Genomic DNA, 18,137 nt, shown 5'->3' with positions numbered 1-18,137 from the left:
GAGTAAGACAGAGCTTGAGTGGGGGAGGGGCAGAGACAGAGGGAGACACAGAATCCAAAGCAGGCTCCAGGCTCCGAGCTGTCAGCACAGAGCCCGACGCGGGGCTCGAACTCACGGACCGCAAGATCACGGCCTGAGCCGAAGTCGGACGCTCAACTGACTCAGCCACCCAGGTGCCCCCACGTTGTTCCTTTTAATCTTTGACTTTTTAGCTACACCTCTGTAGTTCAGTGAACATCTTGAACTTCCCACAAGGGCCTTCAAATACTGTATAACTTCCTGTAAACACAAGGATCTGAGAAACGGACTGCCTTTCTCCCTCCTCTGTCCTTTGCCCCAACTATGGCATATTTTCCCTCTACGGACATTCTGCACCCTATGATGCACTGTTACGCTTTCAATGAGCAGCCAGTGATTTAGAAAAGAAATCTAGAACGAGACAGATCTTCTATTTACCCATATTTGCCGATCCCAGTGCTCCCCCCAGCTTTTGTACACGTAGGTTGGCATCTGCGTTTGCCTTTCATCTGAAGAGCTTACTGTACCGACGTCGCCTCAGTCGACCTGCGGACGAGGAATTCACTCAGCCTTTCTTTGTCTGAAAGTGCTCTATTTCAGCTTAGTTCAAGTTCGGGGGGGTACTTCGTGGCACGCACAATTCTGGGTTGACGGTTTTCCTTTTAACTCTAGGTTTCGTGCCATTCTCTTCATGCCTGTGGTGTTCTGGCCAAGAACCCTGCTGCTTGCTCTTTGCAACTTCGTATGAGGCCCCTTCTCTTCCACTCCCGTTCGTCACTGCCTTCCCACACTTTGATCGTGACGGCCTCGGATGGGCTCGTGTTCCTTCTGCTGGGGTTCATCTCTGAAAGTCCCAGTTGGTTCTACAACATCTTCCAGGCCTCAACATATTCACGAGCTAATTCTATGTACTCGGCATTCAATACTGGCGCCTGTGGTGTGCCCGATATCGTGAAACAAAACAAAGATGCCTGTTCTTGTGGAGCATGTTTTCAGAGCAGAGCAAAGAAGGTACTAAGATTACAAACCTCGTGTGACAGGAAGTCTCAGTGCTTTGAGTGCTGCTAAAGCAGAGTTGCCTGAGGAAATGGCAGGAGGAGGCTTGTTACACAGCCAGCGAGGGCCCTGCCCGGCTGGGAGCGGCCTTCCAGGCAGAGGGGCTGGCCCCCCAGAAGCCGGCCCCCTGGAGCAAAGCAGCCAGCTGGGGGCAGCACGGAGTTCCACCCTGGCTGGGCGAGGTGAGTGGACTCGAGGGGTGTGAGGACAGAAGTGGGGGGACAGGAGGCGGCTGCCGGGCCGCGGAAGCAGAAGGACTGACACCCTATCGGCTAAGACGAGGGCGGTGGGCAGGAGACGGGACCGGGCCGTGCAAACATCACAGGGCACTGGGGTGGACGTGGGTGTCACAGGAAGAGGATGGGGCACAACGCAAAGCACAGATAGCTGTCTCCAGGAGTCCTGCTGCAAGAGAGCACCAAACCCGGAACGGCTGGGGGAGGGGCGGCATGCACACAAGGCTTTGGTTAGGACAGGAGAAACTGCTCTCCTGCCATTGAGAACAGTCCAGTGGTGCAGGAACACCAAACCACAGCAGAGACGGAGGGAGGCTCGCTCAGAGTGGACCGCGGGCTGGGGTCAGGCGCCCCGCGAGGGCCGGCGTGCTTTCCGCTTTCCTTTTCTCTTCCGACAGCCGCTTTTTTGAGAGAATTCATGTACCATAAATGCCACCGTTTGAAAACATACAACTCAGTGTTTTGTAACAGTCACACGCCCCCGTCTCCACGCATCTGCCCTTTCTGGACGTTTTACGCAGGTGGCATTACAATATTTGGCCCTTTTGTCTGGCTTCTTTCAGTGCCCTGCTTTTAAGGTTCATCCACGTTGTGGTGTGAAGGACAGACCCTACCGTCTACTGATGGACATCTGAGCCGTTCCCACCTTTGCCACTGAGAGCCCCACTGCTGTGGGCCTTCAGGTCCAGACGGTCCTGTTCCAGTGGGCCCTGTCTTTGGTGCTTTCCTCCCGTTCTGCAACCACCGGAGAGCCTAGAAACATCCAACCAGCTCGCTGTGCACCGGTGGAGACCCCCTCAAAGAGCCCAAAGCACGGGGATGGGGGCCCAGTACCTGGGGTGAGGCAGGCCTTCCTGAAGAAAGGGCGAGACAGGAGCCAAAAGGGGTGATGGCCCCTCAGCCCTGGAGTGGAGGACACACAGCGCTCAGGCTCTAAGCAGGGGCGAGTGAGGCCACCAGCCTGGCCCCTAGAGGACCCTGGGGTGCAGCAGGCCGCACAGGTGAGGAGGAAGCAGCTCACCAGGGCCGGGAACGTGTCAGGAGCAGACCCCCAGGGCCCTGGTCGGCCCGCTGGCCCCCGAGCCCACAGCCGCGGAGCCCGCGGAACCCCAGGTGCGCACAGGCCCGGCGGCTCCGGGCTCGGGCCGCACGAGGAGCGAGTCGCAAACCCGAGGTGTTCCCAGACTGAGTGAGGGGCCCCGGCGAGGCCAGCCGCAGCCTGCACTGCTCAGGGACAGGGGCGAGGGGTGTCCTGGGGAAGGACGGAGCCCGGCAGGGGCCCAGGCCAGCGCCTCCACTAGGGGTGCGGGCACCTGCGCGGCGTCCGACCACAGGGCGGGGGACCAGGGCCCGGCGGGCCGGCAGGTTCCCGGGGCCGGGTCGTGCCGCCCCTCCCGCGGCTGCACACGCTCCTCCGGGGACCGCCCCTTTCCACGCCGCCGACCCCCCACCTCAGCACCAGGAAAAGCCCCGGCCGGCCCCCGGCCCCGGGGGACCCCCCGCCCCTCGACCCCTCAGGGTAGCACGTGGGAAGCGGGGGCGGGGGTGGGGTAGTCTCCGGCGCCCCCGGGAGAAACGTGCACCGGCTCCCACCCGGGCCATCCCGTCGCGATGGTAAGGACTGGGGATCGCAAACTCCTAGGCTACCGCGGCATGGAGACCGAGCTCGCACCCCTCGGGCCCGCTCCGCGTCGCCCTGGAAGCCGGGCACACGGCCCCTTTAAGGACCTGCTGCGCCCGCCCGCTTCCTTTTTCTCTCTCTCCTAAGCAGTCGGGACCTGCCGGGAGCGCGCCTGCGTCACCGCGCAGGCTTCGGCCCCTCCCCGGCGCTCGCGCCTCCAGGGTCAGGGAGAGCCATTGGCTGCCGAGCTCGGGGGCACGTGACAGGAGGCGGGTTGGGCCTCCGCCGGAAGGGGCGGGCTAAGGTGACTGGTCCGCCTGCGCTGTAGGTGCGGTCGTCGCGGCGCTGACCTTCGTCCCCGCGCTGCCTGTGCCAGGGCGAGCCAATGACTGTGGTGATCTGCGGCACGTGACAGGGGCGGGTTCTCCGCCGGAAGGGGAGGAGCGAGGCGAGCGGCCTGGTTTCGCGGTACGTGTCGCGGTCGTCGCATTGCCGGCAAGGGGCTGCGGCCCAGCCGCGGTTCGGAGGGCAGGCCCGTTTCCCCCCCGCCACAAACCTCCACGCCCCGCCGGGCGTTTTCCCTCCTTCTCCCCGGGACATGCCCTTCCACCCCGGGACTCCTCGTCCCCCTGCTTTCTTCCTGGGACACCGTCCTCTCTCTCTTCTTCCTCCCTGGGACGCCCTTCCCTCTCCCTCCTCCCCTGGACTTCCTCCGGCCTCCCCGTCTGCGTCCTCCCCCGTCTCCCTGCCCCGCCCGCTTTCTCCCTGGGACACCGTCCTTTCCTCTTTCTCTCCTTCCTCTCTGGGACGCCCTTCCCAACCCGTCCTCGTGATGCCATCTCCTCCTCTCCCCTCCCTCCTCCTCCCGGGGACACCATTCCCTCCTCCCCGCACACTGTCCTTTTCTCTTCCTCCCTCCCAGGGTCGCCCTTTTCTCCTCCCCGCACACCAATCCCTCCTCTTCCCCTTCCTTCTCCACGGACACCCTTCCCTCCTCTTCCTCATCCGGATGGGGATGCCATGCCTTCCTCCTCCCGCACACCATTTCCTCCTCCTCTTCCCCTCCCCTGGAACACCTTCCCATGGTCCTCCTCCTCCCTGGGACTCCATTCCCTCCTCCTCCTCCTCCCTCCTCCCCCTCCTCCTCCTCCCCCTCCCCCTCATCCTCCTCCTCCTCCTCCCCTCCCCCTCCTTTTCCTTCCAGGACATTCCCTCTTCCTCCCTGAACACTGCTCTCTTCTGGGATACCCCCTCTTCTGTCCTTGGCTGTGGTGCGCTGGGCTTAGAAACACTGGCAAAGTCCCCCCGGAGGGATCCATGATCAGTGGGAGGTGCTGGGAGGGCGCTCAGGTGAGCGGCTCCTTGCTCCTGCCAAGTGTGCATTGAGTGGAGTCAGTGACCCTGACAAACGTTACTTTTCGAGAGCCCCTCCTGGCTCCCTGTACACCTGCTGGCCTCCCCCCTCCGAATAAAACAGCCTGGGGCAAGTCTGGCATCCGTGCTGCCCCCAGTCTCTGTCCACGCTTAGTGGCTGCCTTCCCCGGGCCTTCCTCCTCCCAGCCCACATTCTCCCCTCACCCCCACCCTTCCCTCTTCTTTGTGCACACCTGTTAGGTGCTTAGCATTGGAGTGCTAGGTAGGTGCGCCTCTGCTGGCTTGCTCCTAGCCATTAGGCTGGCCCCTGAGTGGGTCTTTCGTTACCGAAGTCTGTAGCGAGAGGCTGCCTCGTGGCTTGGGAGTGAATAGTTGGAAAGGGAAAAAAACGCCTGTCACGTTTGGGAAAAGCTAATCTAAATTTTATTTGCACGGTTATGTTCTGTCGCTAATACGTGTTGCTGAGCATCCATTGCTGAGCTCTGATCTGTGTGACTATAGAGCTCCAGAATTAGTATTTTGTTGTTGCGCTTTTCCTAATTTACCGTCGAAGAGGTCTCGTTGGCCGTGCCCGGAATATCACCTTGAATTGTTATGTTTCAGCATCGAGGCCATGTACCAGAGGCAAGGGCGTGGGGAGCCCAGCCTTGCAGCCCCCCACCCGGAATGCCCAGGAACCGGTGGAGCCCAGTAAACGTTTAATGACCTAGAGAACCTTCAAGTGCTAGGGGGTCATTTCTCGCCTCTCCCATATGTATTTCTAGACATGGATCAAACACTTTCAAAGTTGGTAGAAGAGCTCACGACTTCAGGAGAACCCCAACTAAGTCCTGAGAAAATAAAGGAACTGAAGAAAATTTGCAAGTATGTCTTCAGGCTCAGGATGTCATGCCGATCGATTGCTGGCTCCTCCAGCCTGTGACACCTGGGGGATTGTGGGGCTTCCCCTGGGTCGGTCAGGCCTTCCGCCTCCTGCATGTCTCAGCCCTTCCCTGCCCCCCACCATCACCTCTCCGGAGGCTGTGTCCCCAGGGCCCTGCAGCGTCCAGGTCTGGCAGGCGGTCACTTTGTGGGGCAGCGGCCCCAGGGAGGGGGAGTGCGGCACGAACGCTTCCTAAAGACTGTCGGTTGGGAGCTGTTGAGAGCTTAAGTCAAAACTCGCCGATCGTCCTTATCTTGTATTTACAAGACAGGAAAGTTTGAGTGACTTTAAGTAGTGACCTTGAGTGACTTTAAGTCTTTAGTGACTTAAAGTTTGAGTGACTTCAAGTCTTTGCACGTCGACAAGATTTTCGGCTCAGGTCTCACTGTATGTCCCACAAAACTCCAAAATGGCAGTGGGTTTTTCTGCAGGGGAACGAACTGGGAAGAGTGACAGGAGGGCGGGCCCCGGGAGCCCCGTGACTTTTCCCTTTTGTTCCAGTCAGGTGGCTGCACCTGCAGGGGAGGCTGGGGGCTGTGGTGTCCCCTGGAGATGTCAGCTGGGACTTTGTGTAACGGGCCAGGTGGTGAATACGGTAGGCTCCGCGGCCCATAAAGTCTCTGCCGTGACCACTCAGCTGTGGGCGGTAGCGGCGAAGGAGGTGAAGGTGCGGCCGCGGTCGTGTCCCAGTAAAACTTTATGGGCACTGACGCTGGATCTTGTGATTTTCACATGTCATCAAGTATTATTCTTTTGATTTGTTTCAGCCGTTAAATAGCGTAAAAACCGCTCTTGGCTTGTGGGGCCCGCAGAAACAGGCAGAGGCCCGAGGCAGCATCTGTCCGCCCTGCTGCGGACGGAGGCGGGGGGTCGGGAGAGGGTGTGTCCCCACACAGGGCACTTAACGAAGCGTCCCCGGGGAGTGGGCGCCCAGCAGGCCAGCACGGCTGCTCTCCCCAGGTCTTCGGAGGAGCAGCTCCGCCGCGCCTACCACCTGCTCATGGCCCAGCTGAGCCGAGAGCACGCCGAGGTCCGCCTCTCCGCCTTCCAGGTCATAGATCAGCTCTTCGCCCGGTCTCACCAGTTCCGCGTGCTGGTCGTCTCCAACTTCCAGGAGTTTCTGGAGCTCACCCTGGGCACCGACCACGAGCAGCCCCTGCCGCCCCCCAGGGAGGCGGCCCGGAGGCTGAGGCAGGCGGCCGCCAGGGCTGTCCAGGGATGGCACGGGAAGTACGGCGCCGCCTACAAGAAGCTCGCCTTGGGCTACCACTTCCTGAGACACAGCCAACAGGTGGGGCGGGCCTGCCTGGCGTCTCGCTGCCGGCCAGCGTGGTGGAGGGGCTCCCGGGAGGGGACGGCAGCCCTAAGTGGGGGACGCGTGGACGGAGCGGAGCCTCCGGTCCTGACTTCCACGGGAAGCGGAAACGAGGGAAAGGAGTCAGCTGCTCGGACGCGGCCCTGTTCTGTGGCCCCGAGCTTGAGTCCCGCCCGGGTCTGCTGTGGGCTCTGGCGGTCCTGGCTGCGTGAGACCTGCCGGGCCGGGCCCTCCTCCCTGGCAGCCCCCGCCTCGGCCAGGGCCGCTGGCCGGTCCCCCTGCAGCCTGAACGTGCTGCTGCTCGTCAGGGGCCCCAGGGCCCATGCTGCTTTCCCACGTGGCGTGTGCTTCGCTGGAAGTGCTGCTGGCCCTGATCCCGTCGGGGGCCAGTCGTTGCCGATGAGCGCTGAAGTGCTGAGACACGGGGCCCCAGGGGCACAGAGGGCCGTGTGCCGGTGCCGACACGCCTTCTTCTGGGTTTCTGTCTGACTTACTGTGTTTCCCACGCGTCTCGTGTAGTCCGGTCTAACCTCTGATTCCTCAGGTGGATTTTGAGGATGTGAGCGCACGGACTCTGGCAGAAAGAAAGCGGGAGGAGGAGAAGCAGAAACGCTTGGACAGAATCTACAGGGAGAGGTGTGAGCGGGCCGTCAGGGACATGGAGGGTGAGTTCTCCCCACCCCGTGGGGCTGCAGGTGGGTAGACCGCTGGCCTGACCTTGGCCGCAGCCCCCAGCCGGTCCCCAGGAAGCTCCGGGTGGGCCCGCCTCTCCTGCGCCCCCTGGTGGTGGTGTCTGAGAACGATGCTCCCCATAAAGGTCCCGTAGGTGGCGCAGGGGACAGCTCTTGCTGGCACCCCTACTTCTGAAACCTGACCCTTTTCTGAGCAGCTGGCCCTTTCCACGAGGGGCAGCCAGGGTGAGAGGAACTCGAGAGGAAGGCCCCAAGGCAGGTGCTGGCTGGAGTGCGGTCCGGCTGGAGGGCTGGGAAGGGTGTGCGTCCCCACGGCTCTCAGCTGGCCGCTCTCTTCCGGAAGTTCCGCCCACGGTGGCCTACCACACTTGGTACTCACGGGGCGCCCGTGAGCCTCCCAGAAGTCCAGGCGTGAGGGTGTTACTGAGGACGTCACCGGGCGGGTGGTGGGGTGCTGCACAGTCGGGTGGTTTCTAAGAGACGACAAAGCCTCCGTGCGCCCAGGGCTGGCCTCTGTCCGGAAAGGAAGGAGGGGCGGGCGGCCCTCCCTCTGACCCTGGGCTCTGCCTGAGGGGAGGTGCTGCTGCTTGTCATCACGACCCAACAGGCAGTTCCCGCATCTTTGCAGAAACATCTGAGGAGATCCGGTGCTGCCTCACGGAGGTGGAGAGCTGCTTCAGGCTGCTGGTGCCGCTGGACTTGGCCGAGGGCCCGGGAGCCGCCTTGCCCACCGTGGCCTTCGGTGCGTCTGAAGGGGGCGCCCCTTGCCTGGCCGGTGCCGTGAGGCCTGGGGACGAGGAGCCCTGTTGCAGCAAGAGCCTGCTCGCCTGTGCCCGCCCTCCGTCTCCCCCTCCCTGGACTGCAGGGGACTCGGGGGAGGAGGACGAGGAGGACGAGGAGGACGAGGACCGGCACGAGGACGGCGACAGTGATGAGGAAGGGTTTGTGCGGCGCCACGGACTGGGCTCCCACAAGTACACGCTAGACGTGGAGCTCTCCTCAGGTAACCACCGGCTCCCGTGGGCTGGCCGTGGGCCCTAGGGGTGCTGGCAAGAGCTCAGACTTCTCGGGACGTGGCAGGGCCGGTCCTCCAAGGTTGGGGTCCCAGGTGACTTGAGGCTCTGGGTCCCACGGCCCCACCCGGGGTGCTCCTTGAGAGGGGCTGATGCGGCGGCAAGGGCGGAGCTGCTGCCACAAGTGGCCTGGAGCCCTGCGGGAGGCTGTGGGGCCTGGTCCCGGGCCCGTCGGGATCGGAGGGTGGCTGTCCGCCCTGGTCTGGAGGAAACGTGTTTGCAGAGCGGCTTCTCGCCACGTTGGCGACGACACAGGTGTGCTGCACGGGACCCGCTGTGGCCTGGCCCCCTGTGCGGGGTGTTAGGTGGGTTGAGAGCCCCTCGGTGTTTACAGAGAAAGGGCAGTCAGGGCACGGAGCCGTGTGAACACCCCACACGCCCCGGCATCTTGAGCCCCACCAGCCCCAAGGAGCTGCCCGCTGTCTGGCCGGGACTGGGGGAACACGAGGAGGGTACCCGGCCGCAGAAGGGCTAGGGGGCAGGACACGGAGGGAGGACCCTGGGGCCCAGCTGAGGCTGGGGCCTCCGTCCTGAGAGCTGTCAGGGGAGGGGCTTCAGGGCCGCCGCGGGCCGGGCGTATGGGCTGGGGCGCGTGTGTCTATGAGGACACCGGGCCGGGCGTTGGGGTCGGGCTGAAACGATTTCCACCAAAATCTTAAAGTAGTGAACGTCTTTCTGTGGCATCAGGCGTGGGGTCCTGGGCGACACGTGGCTGGGGGCCGACGCACAGAAGTGCGGCTGGTCCATCCGTGGTGCTGGGTGACCTGCCCTGCTTCCTCCGGTGACCCCGTGTGCTTTGATCCAGATGGCCTGAGGGTGCACGAGGACGAGGACAACCACGCCGTCATCCAGTCTGCCCGGGACGCGCTCAAGCTTATCCGAAACAAGTTCCTGCCGGCCGTGCGCTCCTGGGTACAGGTGAGGCCCGTCTCCACCGCGCACACGTGCTCAGGTGCAGGCCAGGGTCAGGGTTGTGCAGCGGCTGACCCCCGGGGTGGAAGGGGAGGGCGCCCTGGCCTGCCCCAGTGATGCGCCTCCTTGTCGGCAGCTGTTCACCCGCGCGGGGGTTCGTGGCGGGCACTTGGAAGCCGCCGTCAACTTGAAGGCGGAACTGGAAACTGCCCTGAGGAGGTCTGGGGAGCTGGACATCGAACCTGAGGAGGGGCGCAGCGGGGAGGTGAGTGCCGCCCGCGGGCTGGGGCAGAGGCGACAGCAAGGAGATCTCCTCTTTGGCCTGTGCTCGGTTTTCTTTTTTTTTTTTTAATTTTATTTTTCAACGTTTATTTATTTTTGGGACAGAGAGAGACAGAGCATGAACGGGGGAGGGTCAGAGAGAGAGGGAGACACAGAATCGGAAACAAACTCCAGGCTCTGAGCCATCAGCCCAGAGCCTGACGCGGGGCTCGAACTCACGGACCGCGAGATCGTGACCTGGCTGAAGTCGGACGCTTAACCGACTGCGCCACCCAGGCGCCCCTATGTGCTCGGTTTTCTGAGCGGGAATCACTGGGGGCTCAGAGATGTTCTGGTTCTTGCCTCACCGGGTGCTCAGTTCCCGAAACGGAAGCTTTGGTTTGGAAGGTCAGAGGGCGCAGCTGAGGCCCCCTGGCCGCTGGAGGGCTGGGACGGGGTCTGGGGCAGGAGGGCGTGGCAGGTGAGCTGGGGGAACAGTCAGAAGGTTCTGGTCGGGAGGGAGGTCCCAGGGCCCCGGAAGAAGAGGAGGAGGAGGCCAAGGGCTGAGCTGAGACCTAGGCCAGCCCTGCTGTCCCCTGAACCTCCCCGAGCGCCCCAGCAGAGCCTCCCGTGAGCTGGTGTCAACCTTCCAGGCTTCGGGGTCTCATTCTGTTGCCTGCGTCGTAGCCAAGGACACACGGAGTTAGGATGCCTGCGGCAGACAGAAAATCGGGACTTTTGCTCCAGGCTTGTGCAGAGGGAGGAGCTCCCCGGCCGCCGGGCGGGCTGAACGCGCGGCTGGTGCCTAATTTGGGGAGGGTGGTCGAGGCCGGGTGTGGCTGGTCGTGGCGCCTCACAGATACTGTGTGGTTTGGGCGGGGGAAGCTGGTGCTCTTGAGCGCCGTGTCCCCAGGCAGCAGGACAGGCGCGCACTTGGTGATGGTGCCCGAGTGAAGGCCGCCAGCCCCTGAGACAGCAGGCATCATGCAGCCACCCTGAGCCTTAAAGACCGTGACTTCCGGGCCCCCCTCCGGTGGGTCTGGGCCAGGACCTGGGACTTAACATCCGAGAGGGATTCGAGAGCCGTGTCCTCTGCGGGTGTCCTCAGAGACTGGGCGCGGGCCAGCAGGGAGAGGCAGCCGTAGCCAGGCCACGGTGGGGCCAGCACAGCACCTCTATCTCGGAACTGAGAAGGCAGGCCCCAGAGTGTCCTTCTGTGCCGGGTGCCGGGACCCTGAACCTGGGCTCCAGCCTGGGAGCCGGACACCAGCTTCACCTGCAACCCCAGGACCCCGGAGGGAGGAGGGCGGGGCTGCGCTCCAGGGAGACACAACTGTTGCTAGAGGAAGCTCTAGGGTGGGAAGAATGGCGTTGCCGGGCTGGGAACAGCAAGTCCAGAGCCACCGAGACCTAGGACAGACAGTGGCCGACACCCCCGGTCTCGGCACCTAGTGACCTTGCCCCCTCCAGGGCCACTAGACGCCCTCCAGGCCGCCGCCCTTCGTGTGGGAGGGGCCCAGGAGAGGGGTGACTGCGCAGCGGCCCCCAGGGACCGGCAGAGGGCGATCTTGCCTTTCTCCCGCAAGGCCTCAAGAGGGTGAGGAAAGTTCCTGACCTGGCGCTGAGATCCCAGCCCGGCTTCTGTGGGTGCAGCATTCCACGGAGGACCCTGCTCAGGTGTGTGCCCTGAGTAAGAGTTAGTTTTGTGAAAAAAGATACTCTTCTTGCAACGAAAGGGGTGGTTTTCTGTTGTCGGGAAGGAGGTGATGTGGTCAGCTCGTTCCCACACGTGCAGAGGGATTTCTTTTTGAACGTGAGGTGACCCAGGGTCACGGTGCCAGAGCGCAGGCTGGCCTGAGAGCAGGGAGGGGTGCGGGGGCCGTGGGGCTTCCCCGCGTGCCCCCTTCGCGGTGCTCTGGGGCCCGCCTCTTTCCCGCTAGAGGCCCAGCTGGGCTGGCTCCCGCTTTCCCTGTAGCAGGTGCCCTCGCCCGCCCTCGGGGGCAGCGGAGCCGGGCGAGGCGGGCAGAGCCACCCAGGTGCCTGAAGCTGGCACGCACCACCCTCGCCTCGAGGCTCTAGGGCCCCCAGGGGAGGAGAGGCCGGCTGCTCTGTCCGTGGCTGCTGCAGCTCCGCGGCCTGGGGGCCCACGGGGCTCAAATCTGAGGGCAGGCTGCCGACAGCAGCCAGGATGGGTCCTTTCTCCAGCAGAGGCCACAGGCCGGTGGAGACTGAAGGGCTTAGGCTCCCCGTGTGGAAGGAGCCCTGCCCTGGGTGCCCTGTGGGTGCTGGGCTGGGGCTGTGCCCCCTCCCCCCACCCGCGATACAGTCAGAGCCTTGATGGTTCCCTCGCTCAGGCAGGACTCACACCCTCGCTGATGTAGCCCCCCATTCCGGGCACTGTCCCCAGGCATCCGAGGGGGTGTCTGGTGGGGGCAGGTACGCTGCTTGTGGCCCAGCAGGTTGTGGGATGGGAGGCCCTCAGTCAGAGGCGCCGGCTTCCGTTCTGAAGGCTGGGGGGCCAGTGAGGTGGGGGACCCTCCGGAGGAGGGGCTGTGGGTGTCCTCCAAACAGGACAGGACACTGTTCCTCCGGCGGGAGGACAGCAGGGCGCCGAGGCTCAGGATGGCCCCGGAGGGTGGAGCTGAGTGTGGGAAGGTGACTTCGGACGCAGGGGAGCTTCACCGCCTCTGTCAGCCGAAAGGACACTTTGAAGACGCTTCTCCACGAACTGATTTAAAAAAGGCACCGCTCCGAAATCCTTGGAGATGGTCGTCCGCGCCAGCTGGTGGGCCGTGGCGCCTGGAGACGAAGCGATCGGGGATGGGGGGGGGGGCTGAGTGGCAGCGCCCCGCTCAGGTGAGCGCCGCTTCCCGGAATAGCCGCGGCCGTATCTGCACATCTGCTCCCGCAGCGGCGCAGGCCTCCGGGGAATTAGCCAGGCGCGCTCCGCCCGGTCCCAAGTAAAACGTCTGAGACTTTGAATCACTGGCCTGGGCCGTCCCCCACGTCCCCCACGTCCCCCACTCAGCCGGGGCTCGCCCTGGCGACCGCCTGCACAGTGGCCGAGCCGGGGACGCCGATTCGGTGACAGGGATCCGAGTGTCTCAGAACTAACGACCGATGTGTGGGAGGCCAGAACGGACGCTAGAGAGAGAGAGAGCAAGCGAGCGAGCCGGCCAGGAGCCTGTGACTGCGGAAGCCCGACCGGGAAGCCCGGCGGGGGTTCTGCGGGTCAGAAGCCATCCTCGGGTTGTTTTTTGTGTTGCTGTTGGTTCTACAGACTGTTTTCCTTTTGACGTAGTTCCACCTTTAATACGTGTAAGTGTTTGTTCTATAGAGCGTATCTCCGTCCTGCGGGAGGCAGGCCGGGGATAAATCCTGAACAGATCAATGTGGAGCGTCGTCAGGTAGATTTAGTCTCCGGCTCTGCTGTCGTAGGAGAGGTGTAATAATCCGTGGCTGCTACATTTGTTAAACTGATAAAAATCCTTTATAAACTTTTAAATTGCTTGCGGTTTAATTATGTGGCCGAGATCACCAATTATCCTGTTGTGTAATTAACAAAATATTAATTTCCCACCAACCGCTATGTCTGAAAAAATGAATTTCGAGTATCCGTTCATACAGACTATCCGCGGTATGGTTTTTAAGAATGCCTGGGTTATGTTTTCTCATCGCTCACCAGTGGCAGCCACATGGTCTGAGCGGCGGGCGCATCGTCACTCGTTCTAAAAGCAGATGGAGCCCCGTGGCTCTGTGCCAGCGTCCCCAGCAGACCTGTCTGAGGGAGGAGGCCCCTCGGCCTGGGGCTCCTGCTGCTCTGGTGTCGGACAGGTTTCCTCTGCTGCTGGAGGCATGTGAGTGCTGGCTTCCTGTAGGTGGAAAGGACAGAGCAGGGAACCCAGGGAATGAAATGTTGAACGAGTCAGGCACCCCAGGGAGGCAGGGAAACTAAATCAGCCGGCGGTGGGGACCTTGTGCTCGGCAGGGCCAGTAAACAGCCTTCCTGGTGACGCGGTCCCCTCCATCACGCTGAAGGCCGAGCCGCCGCAGCAAGGGGCTGGAGGCCGGGGGAGGGGTCTGGACGCCTCTTGCCTTTCTCACGAGGACTGGAGCTCCCGCTCAAGCGCCCCCTGCTCAGGGCCAGCCGTCTCCTGGGGGCCCTGGGGCCCAGCCCCGCGGTGCCTGGCCTCTCCTGTGTGTCTACACCGCACACCCCTTCCTCCGGAACACCTTCAGGTACCAGCCCTTGAGTCCCCGAGCATGCTCTGAGGTAGATGGTGGTACCGCCCCATTTCACAGATGAGAAGACGGAGTCTGGGGGGAGTTGCGTGAGCCTCGGCCTTTGAGGGTGCCGGCCGCCTGCCGCTCTGCCTGCGAAGTTTGGGCTGAGGGAGGAGGGCGCGCGCTGAAGGTTTTCCTCTTCCCGTGTGGACACGGCTCCTTCGGGCGGTGGGAACTGCCCGGTCTAACCAGCAAGCTGCGCCCTCCGCCAGATGTGCTGTCGGGTAGCCCAGGGGAGCGCGTCTCACGGCCTGCTGAGTCCGGCGGCGAGCCCCAGCGTGGCGGCCGAGGGGAGGATGCCCACGTGGACTATGGCACAGACCCGAGTTACCCACCCGAGCCTCCTGGTGACCCTGCAGGGCCTCGCGCCCCAGCCTCGCCCTGGCAGCGGGCCTGCCCGTGTCCTGTGGACCCACGGCGCGGTTTCTTGCACTGCCAACAGGCTGGACGCAGGGCTGGATCAGACCAGATGGGGGGGCCGTGGCCGTCCTAGAACCCGGTGACGCACTTCACCAGCTCTGCTCTCGCTGAGCGGGGACCGTGCGCTCTGCGGCCCGAGTGGTGTCGCCAAGGGTCCCTGTGTCCTCGCTCTTGCCCTGGCCAGTCCCACGCCCTGCTGTCCTCTGCCCTGTGAGCGTGCGTCCCCAGCAGCTGGAGATGTGCATGAGATATTGGCCTGGCTGGGCAATTTGCACGGCCTTCCAGGGAGGGCATTAGCATATAAATAGCAGATGCGATGACGGCCATCACAGCTGAGCACGTTTAATTTTTAGTTTATAAGATAGAATGGGGTTTTAAATGCATGGCCATCAAGCCGCCGAAAGACAAATGCAGGTTGGAGCTCACTTGTCTGACGAGGCCTTACATCATTTTTTTTTTAAAAAGGGAAACAGACACACATAAAACTGAACAAAAGTGATTTCTTGGGTGAAAAGTAATTGAGATTGCGCACCAAGTTAATTAGATCGTACAAAATTTATTTAACGGTCCCAGCTGCATCTCGGGCGCGCGTTTGGCGGGCAGACCCGCTCCCGGAGCCAGGTCGCTCGTTCTGTTCCTCCTCAAATAATCAGTAACCCCGATACCCCCACTGCTGTAAGCTGATTGCGTTGTATATTTTAGCCGTTTTATTGCTTGTTTAATTACGATCCCAGAGGCTCATTTTTCTAAATCCTTTTAACCGTGGGTGCGAATCCATTTGTGTAAGACCCGCGGAAGGCCCGAGGCCCTCCTCTGCGCCTCCCCGTGGCTGCGGACAGGCTGTGCCCGGGAGGTGTCTGTCCCCCATCCCTGGGTGTCTGCCCAGGGACTCTCCGTTAGGGAAGGTGGGGGGGACGCAGGGGCTGGTTTCTCGAGAGTGTTCGTGGGGTTTATTGCGACAGGGAAACTCAGCTTCTGGCAAACACAGAACAGCTTATGAGCCCACTCGGTTTTGAGGACCACCCACTTTCAACCGGATGCCTCCTTACAGGACGATCCCAGCGGGCGCCCCTCCTCTGCCTCCTGCCCCCAGTGCCTCCCCTTGCCTCATCCAGTGCTGGTTTCTTACCAGCCTGTGACCTTTGACTTTGAGGGGAAGTCCTGCCCCGGGACTGGCTCCCATGGGCTCCTTCCTGCCGGCCTCAGTTTCCCCAATCCATGCTGCTTCACCAACGTCTCATGGAGAGGGCTTTCTGGCCTGCCTGGTGGCGGTGCTCCTGCTCTCTGAACAGGCGTTTGTGTGAGGCCCCTGGGCAGGTCACACAGGTGTCACAGCCGCAGTGACTGTTCTGGACGTGGCGCCCCCTCCACCTCTGGACACCAGATGTCACTGCCCTTTGCTGATGTGCTCAGGGCCCGACATCCAGGGTCACTCTGAGCTCCGGGGGGGTTCAGACAGCCGAGTGAACGCCGCGAACCACAAGAAAGTGGAAGCTTTCAAGCGTGGCTTCGATATTGGCGGCCAAGTCCGTGTCTGACGCTGCGTCGCTGTGGTTTGAGTGGGCCACCAGCAGACCGGAGGTGAGCACCCTGCGGTCGAGTCCGCCGCGTTCTTCCGGGGGACCTGGCTGCACAGACCCAGGGGGCGGCGTGCTGGAGGTGGTGTGTGTGCTGCCTGGTGCGGCCTGATCAGTGCTAATTTAAGAACAAAGAGCAGCTCAGGGTTCTGTGTTTCTTCACAGGAGTAAACAATTTTAGTTGGGGAGAAAGAGGGCATAATTCCTAATAGTTAGCCAAGCAGCCGAATATTTTTTAAGAAATGAAAATTTAATAAAAGTCCCTGGTGAAATTCAAGGGTGTGAACAATAAGCGTAATATTTTATGAAAATGACCCCGTATTTAAAACCCGGCACTATATGTTATGCATTGTAGCACCCGGTGCACATCTACCTTTTAGAAAATTAAAACACATAAATTCTGTTTAGTGTTGGATACGCGCTGCACCAGCCGAGAACCGTAATGCCCTAAAACCTTGGGCTGCTTTCCACCTTTCATAAATTCCTGGGTAGATTCTATACAAAAATAATTTTCAGGTCCGCGGCTCATTGTTATTCAAACGTGATTGATCGTCGTCATTTGCCCAGCTCGGGAGTTAAGTGCCCCTGTCATTTCCAAAGAGCATAATTGGGACGTTTCACAGGTCAGTGGTGGAGACAGGCTTCCCTTTTGATCAGTGTTAGACTGATAACAAAAATTACAGTTTCCAGTGATTAATGTCTCCCGTGCTTCCCAGATGCACAGCCGTGGGTTGTACCTAAACAAAGTGCATTTGCATCTGATTATGCCTCTCCGGGCGGGCGGTGGCTCCTGCATGGGCGTCCCGGGCCCACAGGTACGGCCGGGTCGCCGGGTTGCTGCCGGGGCCGCCACCAGGCCCAGCTGTGCGGGCAGGCGGGCGCTGCTGGCGTCTGTGACTTGGCCAGGCCCGGTGTGGGGCCAGCCCGCGGCCTCCTGTCCCCTGGGTCACTCAGGCTCTCCGTCCCCCTGCTCAGGCCTCCGCTGTGCCTCTGAGGTGTGCTGTTGAGAGAGGTTTTGGTGGTGCAGGCATGTGTCACAGGGCCGTTCTTCCAAGGCTGCTGCTTTGTACCTTCAGAGGCCTGGCAGTCTGCGTTCGTGCGACGGGGGCCTCCGTTCTGGAAGTCTCCTCCACTTGGTCTGAAATCGGTTGCGGCCGTGGTGCGGAGGAGGCCGGGCTCCTGCTGGGATCCTCTCCCTCGCGTCCTGCCCTAGGGCCACAGGGGTCACTGAGAAGGGGGGCGAGGAGGGGGCTGCGCAGGACCAGCCTCAGGAGCCCGATTCCTGGGTGTGCGGCAGCCCCCGCCCCTGCTGTGCCACGGACTGGGTGCTGCAGAGGGTCCCGGTGCCCCAGGAGCGAAGCAGGCCCTCTGGGCGGGCTAGGGAGCAGGCGGCCCCGCCCAAAGGGAACGGGCTCTTCGGTGGCTCTGTCACGAGTGACTCTTAAGGGCAGGTTATTCCGGCAGCACAGACACACCACTGTCCCCGGGGGGCCTGGCTTGAGCTGGATGCCACCCTCAGCTCGGCCCGGAACCGGGGGCATCTTGCCTCTCGCTGGGGGAGACGTGTCTCACAGGGCCCTGGGAGCACGTCTGCTCCGTGAGACCTTGAAGCCGGGTTTCTTGCATGAGTTTCAAAGGGAACCAGGTAGTGGGGCAGGTTTACGTGTGGCTGGACGTGGACCCCAGGTGGCTGGCCGGTGGAGGAGCCACAGGGCTGGCCTGAGCTGAGGAGCAGCGCCTGGAGACCATCTTTGGTGTTTGGTGCTTCCTCGAGCCTGTCGCCGAAACCCAGCCTGGAGCGAGGTCTCCCCCAGCAGGATCGAGAGCCTCTGGGCCTCTGGGCTGTTCTCACACACAGGTGTGTTTCCACAGACGGGCCCAGCGGTCAGGGACGAGGATGAGGACGAGGACGACGACTTCATAGAGGTCCCAGAGAAGGAGGGCTATGAGGCTTGCGTCCCCGAGCACCTGCAGCCCGAGTGTGGTGAGTGCGGCCGGCGGTGGGGTGGCAGGAGCCGAGGATGCTGGCCCTCGGGCATGACCTCTCGTCTGGGGTCTGGGGCCTCCTGAGCAGGGGAGCCAGCCCTGGTGTGCGCCCTGCCTGGTGACGCTGCAGATCTGTCACCGAAAATCATGCCATCCTCCCCCTCGTGCCCAGGGCCCCTCTCCCAGGCCGGCCCTGTGCTGGGCTCCTGCCGTCCCCGAGTCGGGCAGGCGCCACCGCCCCTTCTGGGGGCACAGTCAGGCCGGCTCCGCACGAGGGGCAGCCCTGCTGGGGACACACGAATCCAGGGGGGGGCCGGCTCCCACGTCCAGGGGCTCGATTCCCGCTTGGGGCAGGGGCACCGGGCGACAGAGACCGCTGCCTCCTCCCTG

The 18,137-nt window shown here is 62.3% G+C and overlaps 1 protein-coding gene and 1 long non-coding RNA gene across 2 annotated transcripts in view; one reads left to right on the top strand and one right to left on the bottom strand.

The window, feature by feature from the left end:
- Positions 1–204: 204 nt before the first annotated feature.
- LOC123596290 lies at positions 205–3,184 on the bottom strand. The gene is made up of 2 exons (XR_006711645.1): positions 2,145–3,184; positions 205–2,063 (listed from the first exon to the last, which is right to left on the bottom strand). It is a non-coding gene; the product is annotated as an uncharacterized LOC123596290 (long non-coding RNA).
- Positions 3,185–3,287: 103 nt separating this feature from the next.
- Positions 3,288–18,137, top strand: part of UVSSA (UV stimulated scaffold protein A) — a 30,305-nt gene continuing 15,455 nt past the window's right edge. The window contains exons 1-8 of the mRNA XM_045474840.1: positions 3,288–3,399; positions 5,070–5,169; positions 6,188–6,518; positions 7,087–7,207; positions 7,863–8,237; positions 9,113–9,225; positions 9,356–9,484; positions 17,634–17,745. Of these exons, the coding sequence (XP_045330796.1) occupies positions 5,072–5,169; positions 6,188–6,518; positions 7,087–7,207; positions 7,863–8,237; positions 9,113–9,225; positions 9,356–9,484; positions 17,634–17,745 (1,279 nt within the window). The 5' untranslated portion in view covers positions 3,288–3,399; positions 5,070–5,071. The remainder of the gene's footprint in view (positions 3,400–5,069; positions 5,170–6,187; positions 6,519–7,086; positions 7,208–7,862; positions 8,238–9,112; positions 9,226–9,355; positions 9,485–17,633; positions 17,746–18,137) is intronic.

Source organism: Leopardus geoffroyi, chromosome B1 (assembly GCF_018350155.1).
Source record: "Leopardus geoffroyi isolate Oge1 chromosome B1, O.geoffroyi_Oge1_pat1.0, whole genome shotgun sequence".
Taxonomy (NCBI): domain Eukaryota; kingdom Metazoa; phylum Chordata; class Mammalia; order Carnivora; family Felidae; genus Leopardus; species Leopardus geoffroyi.
The sequence above is the reverse complement of the archived record's forward strand: the minus strand, read 5'-3'. Positions and strand labels throughout refer to the sequence as shown.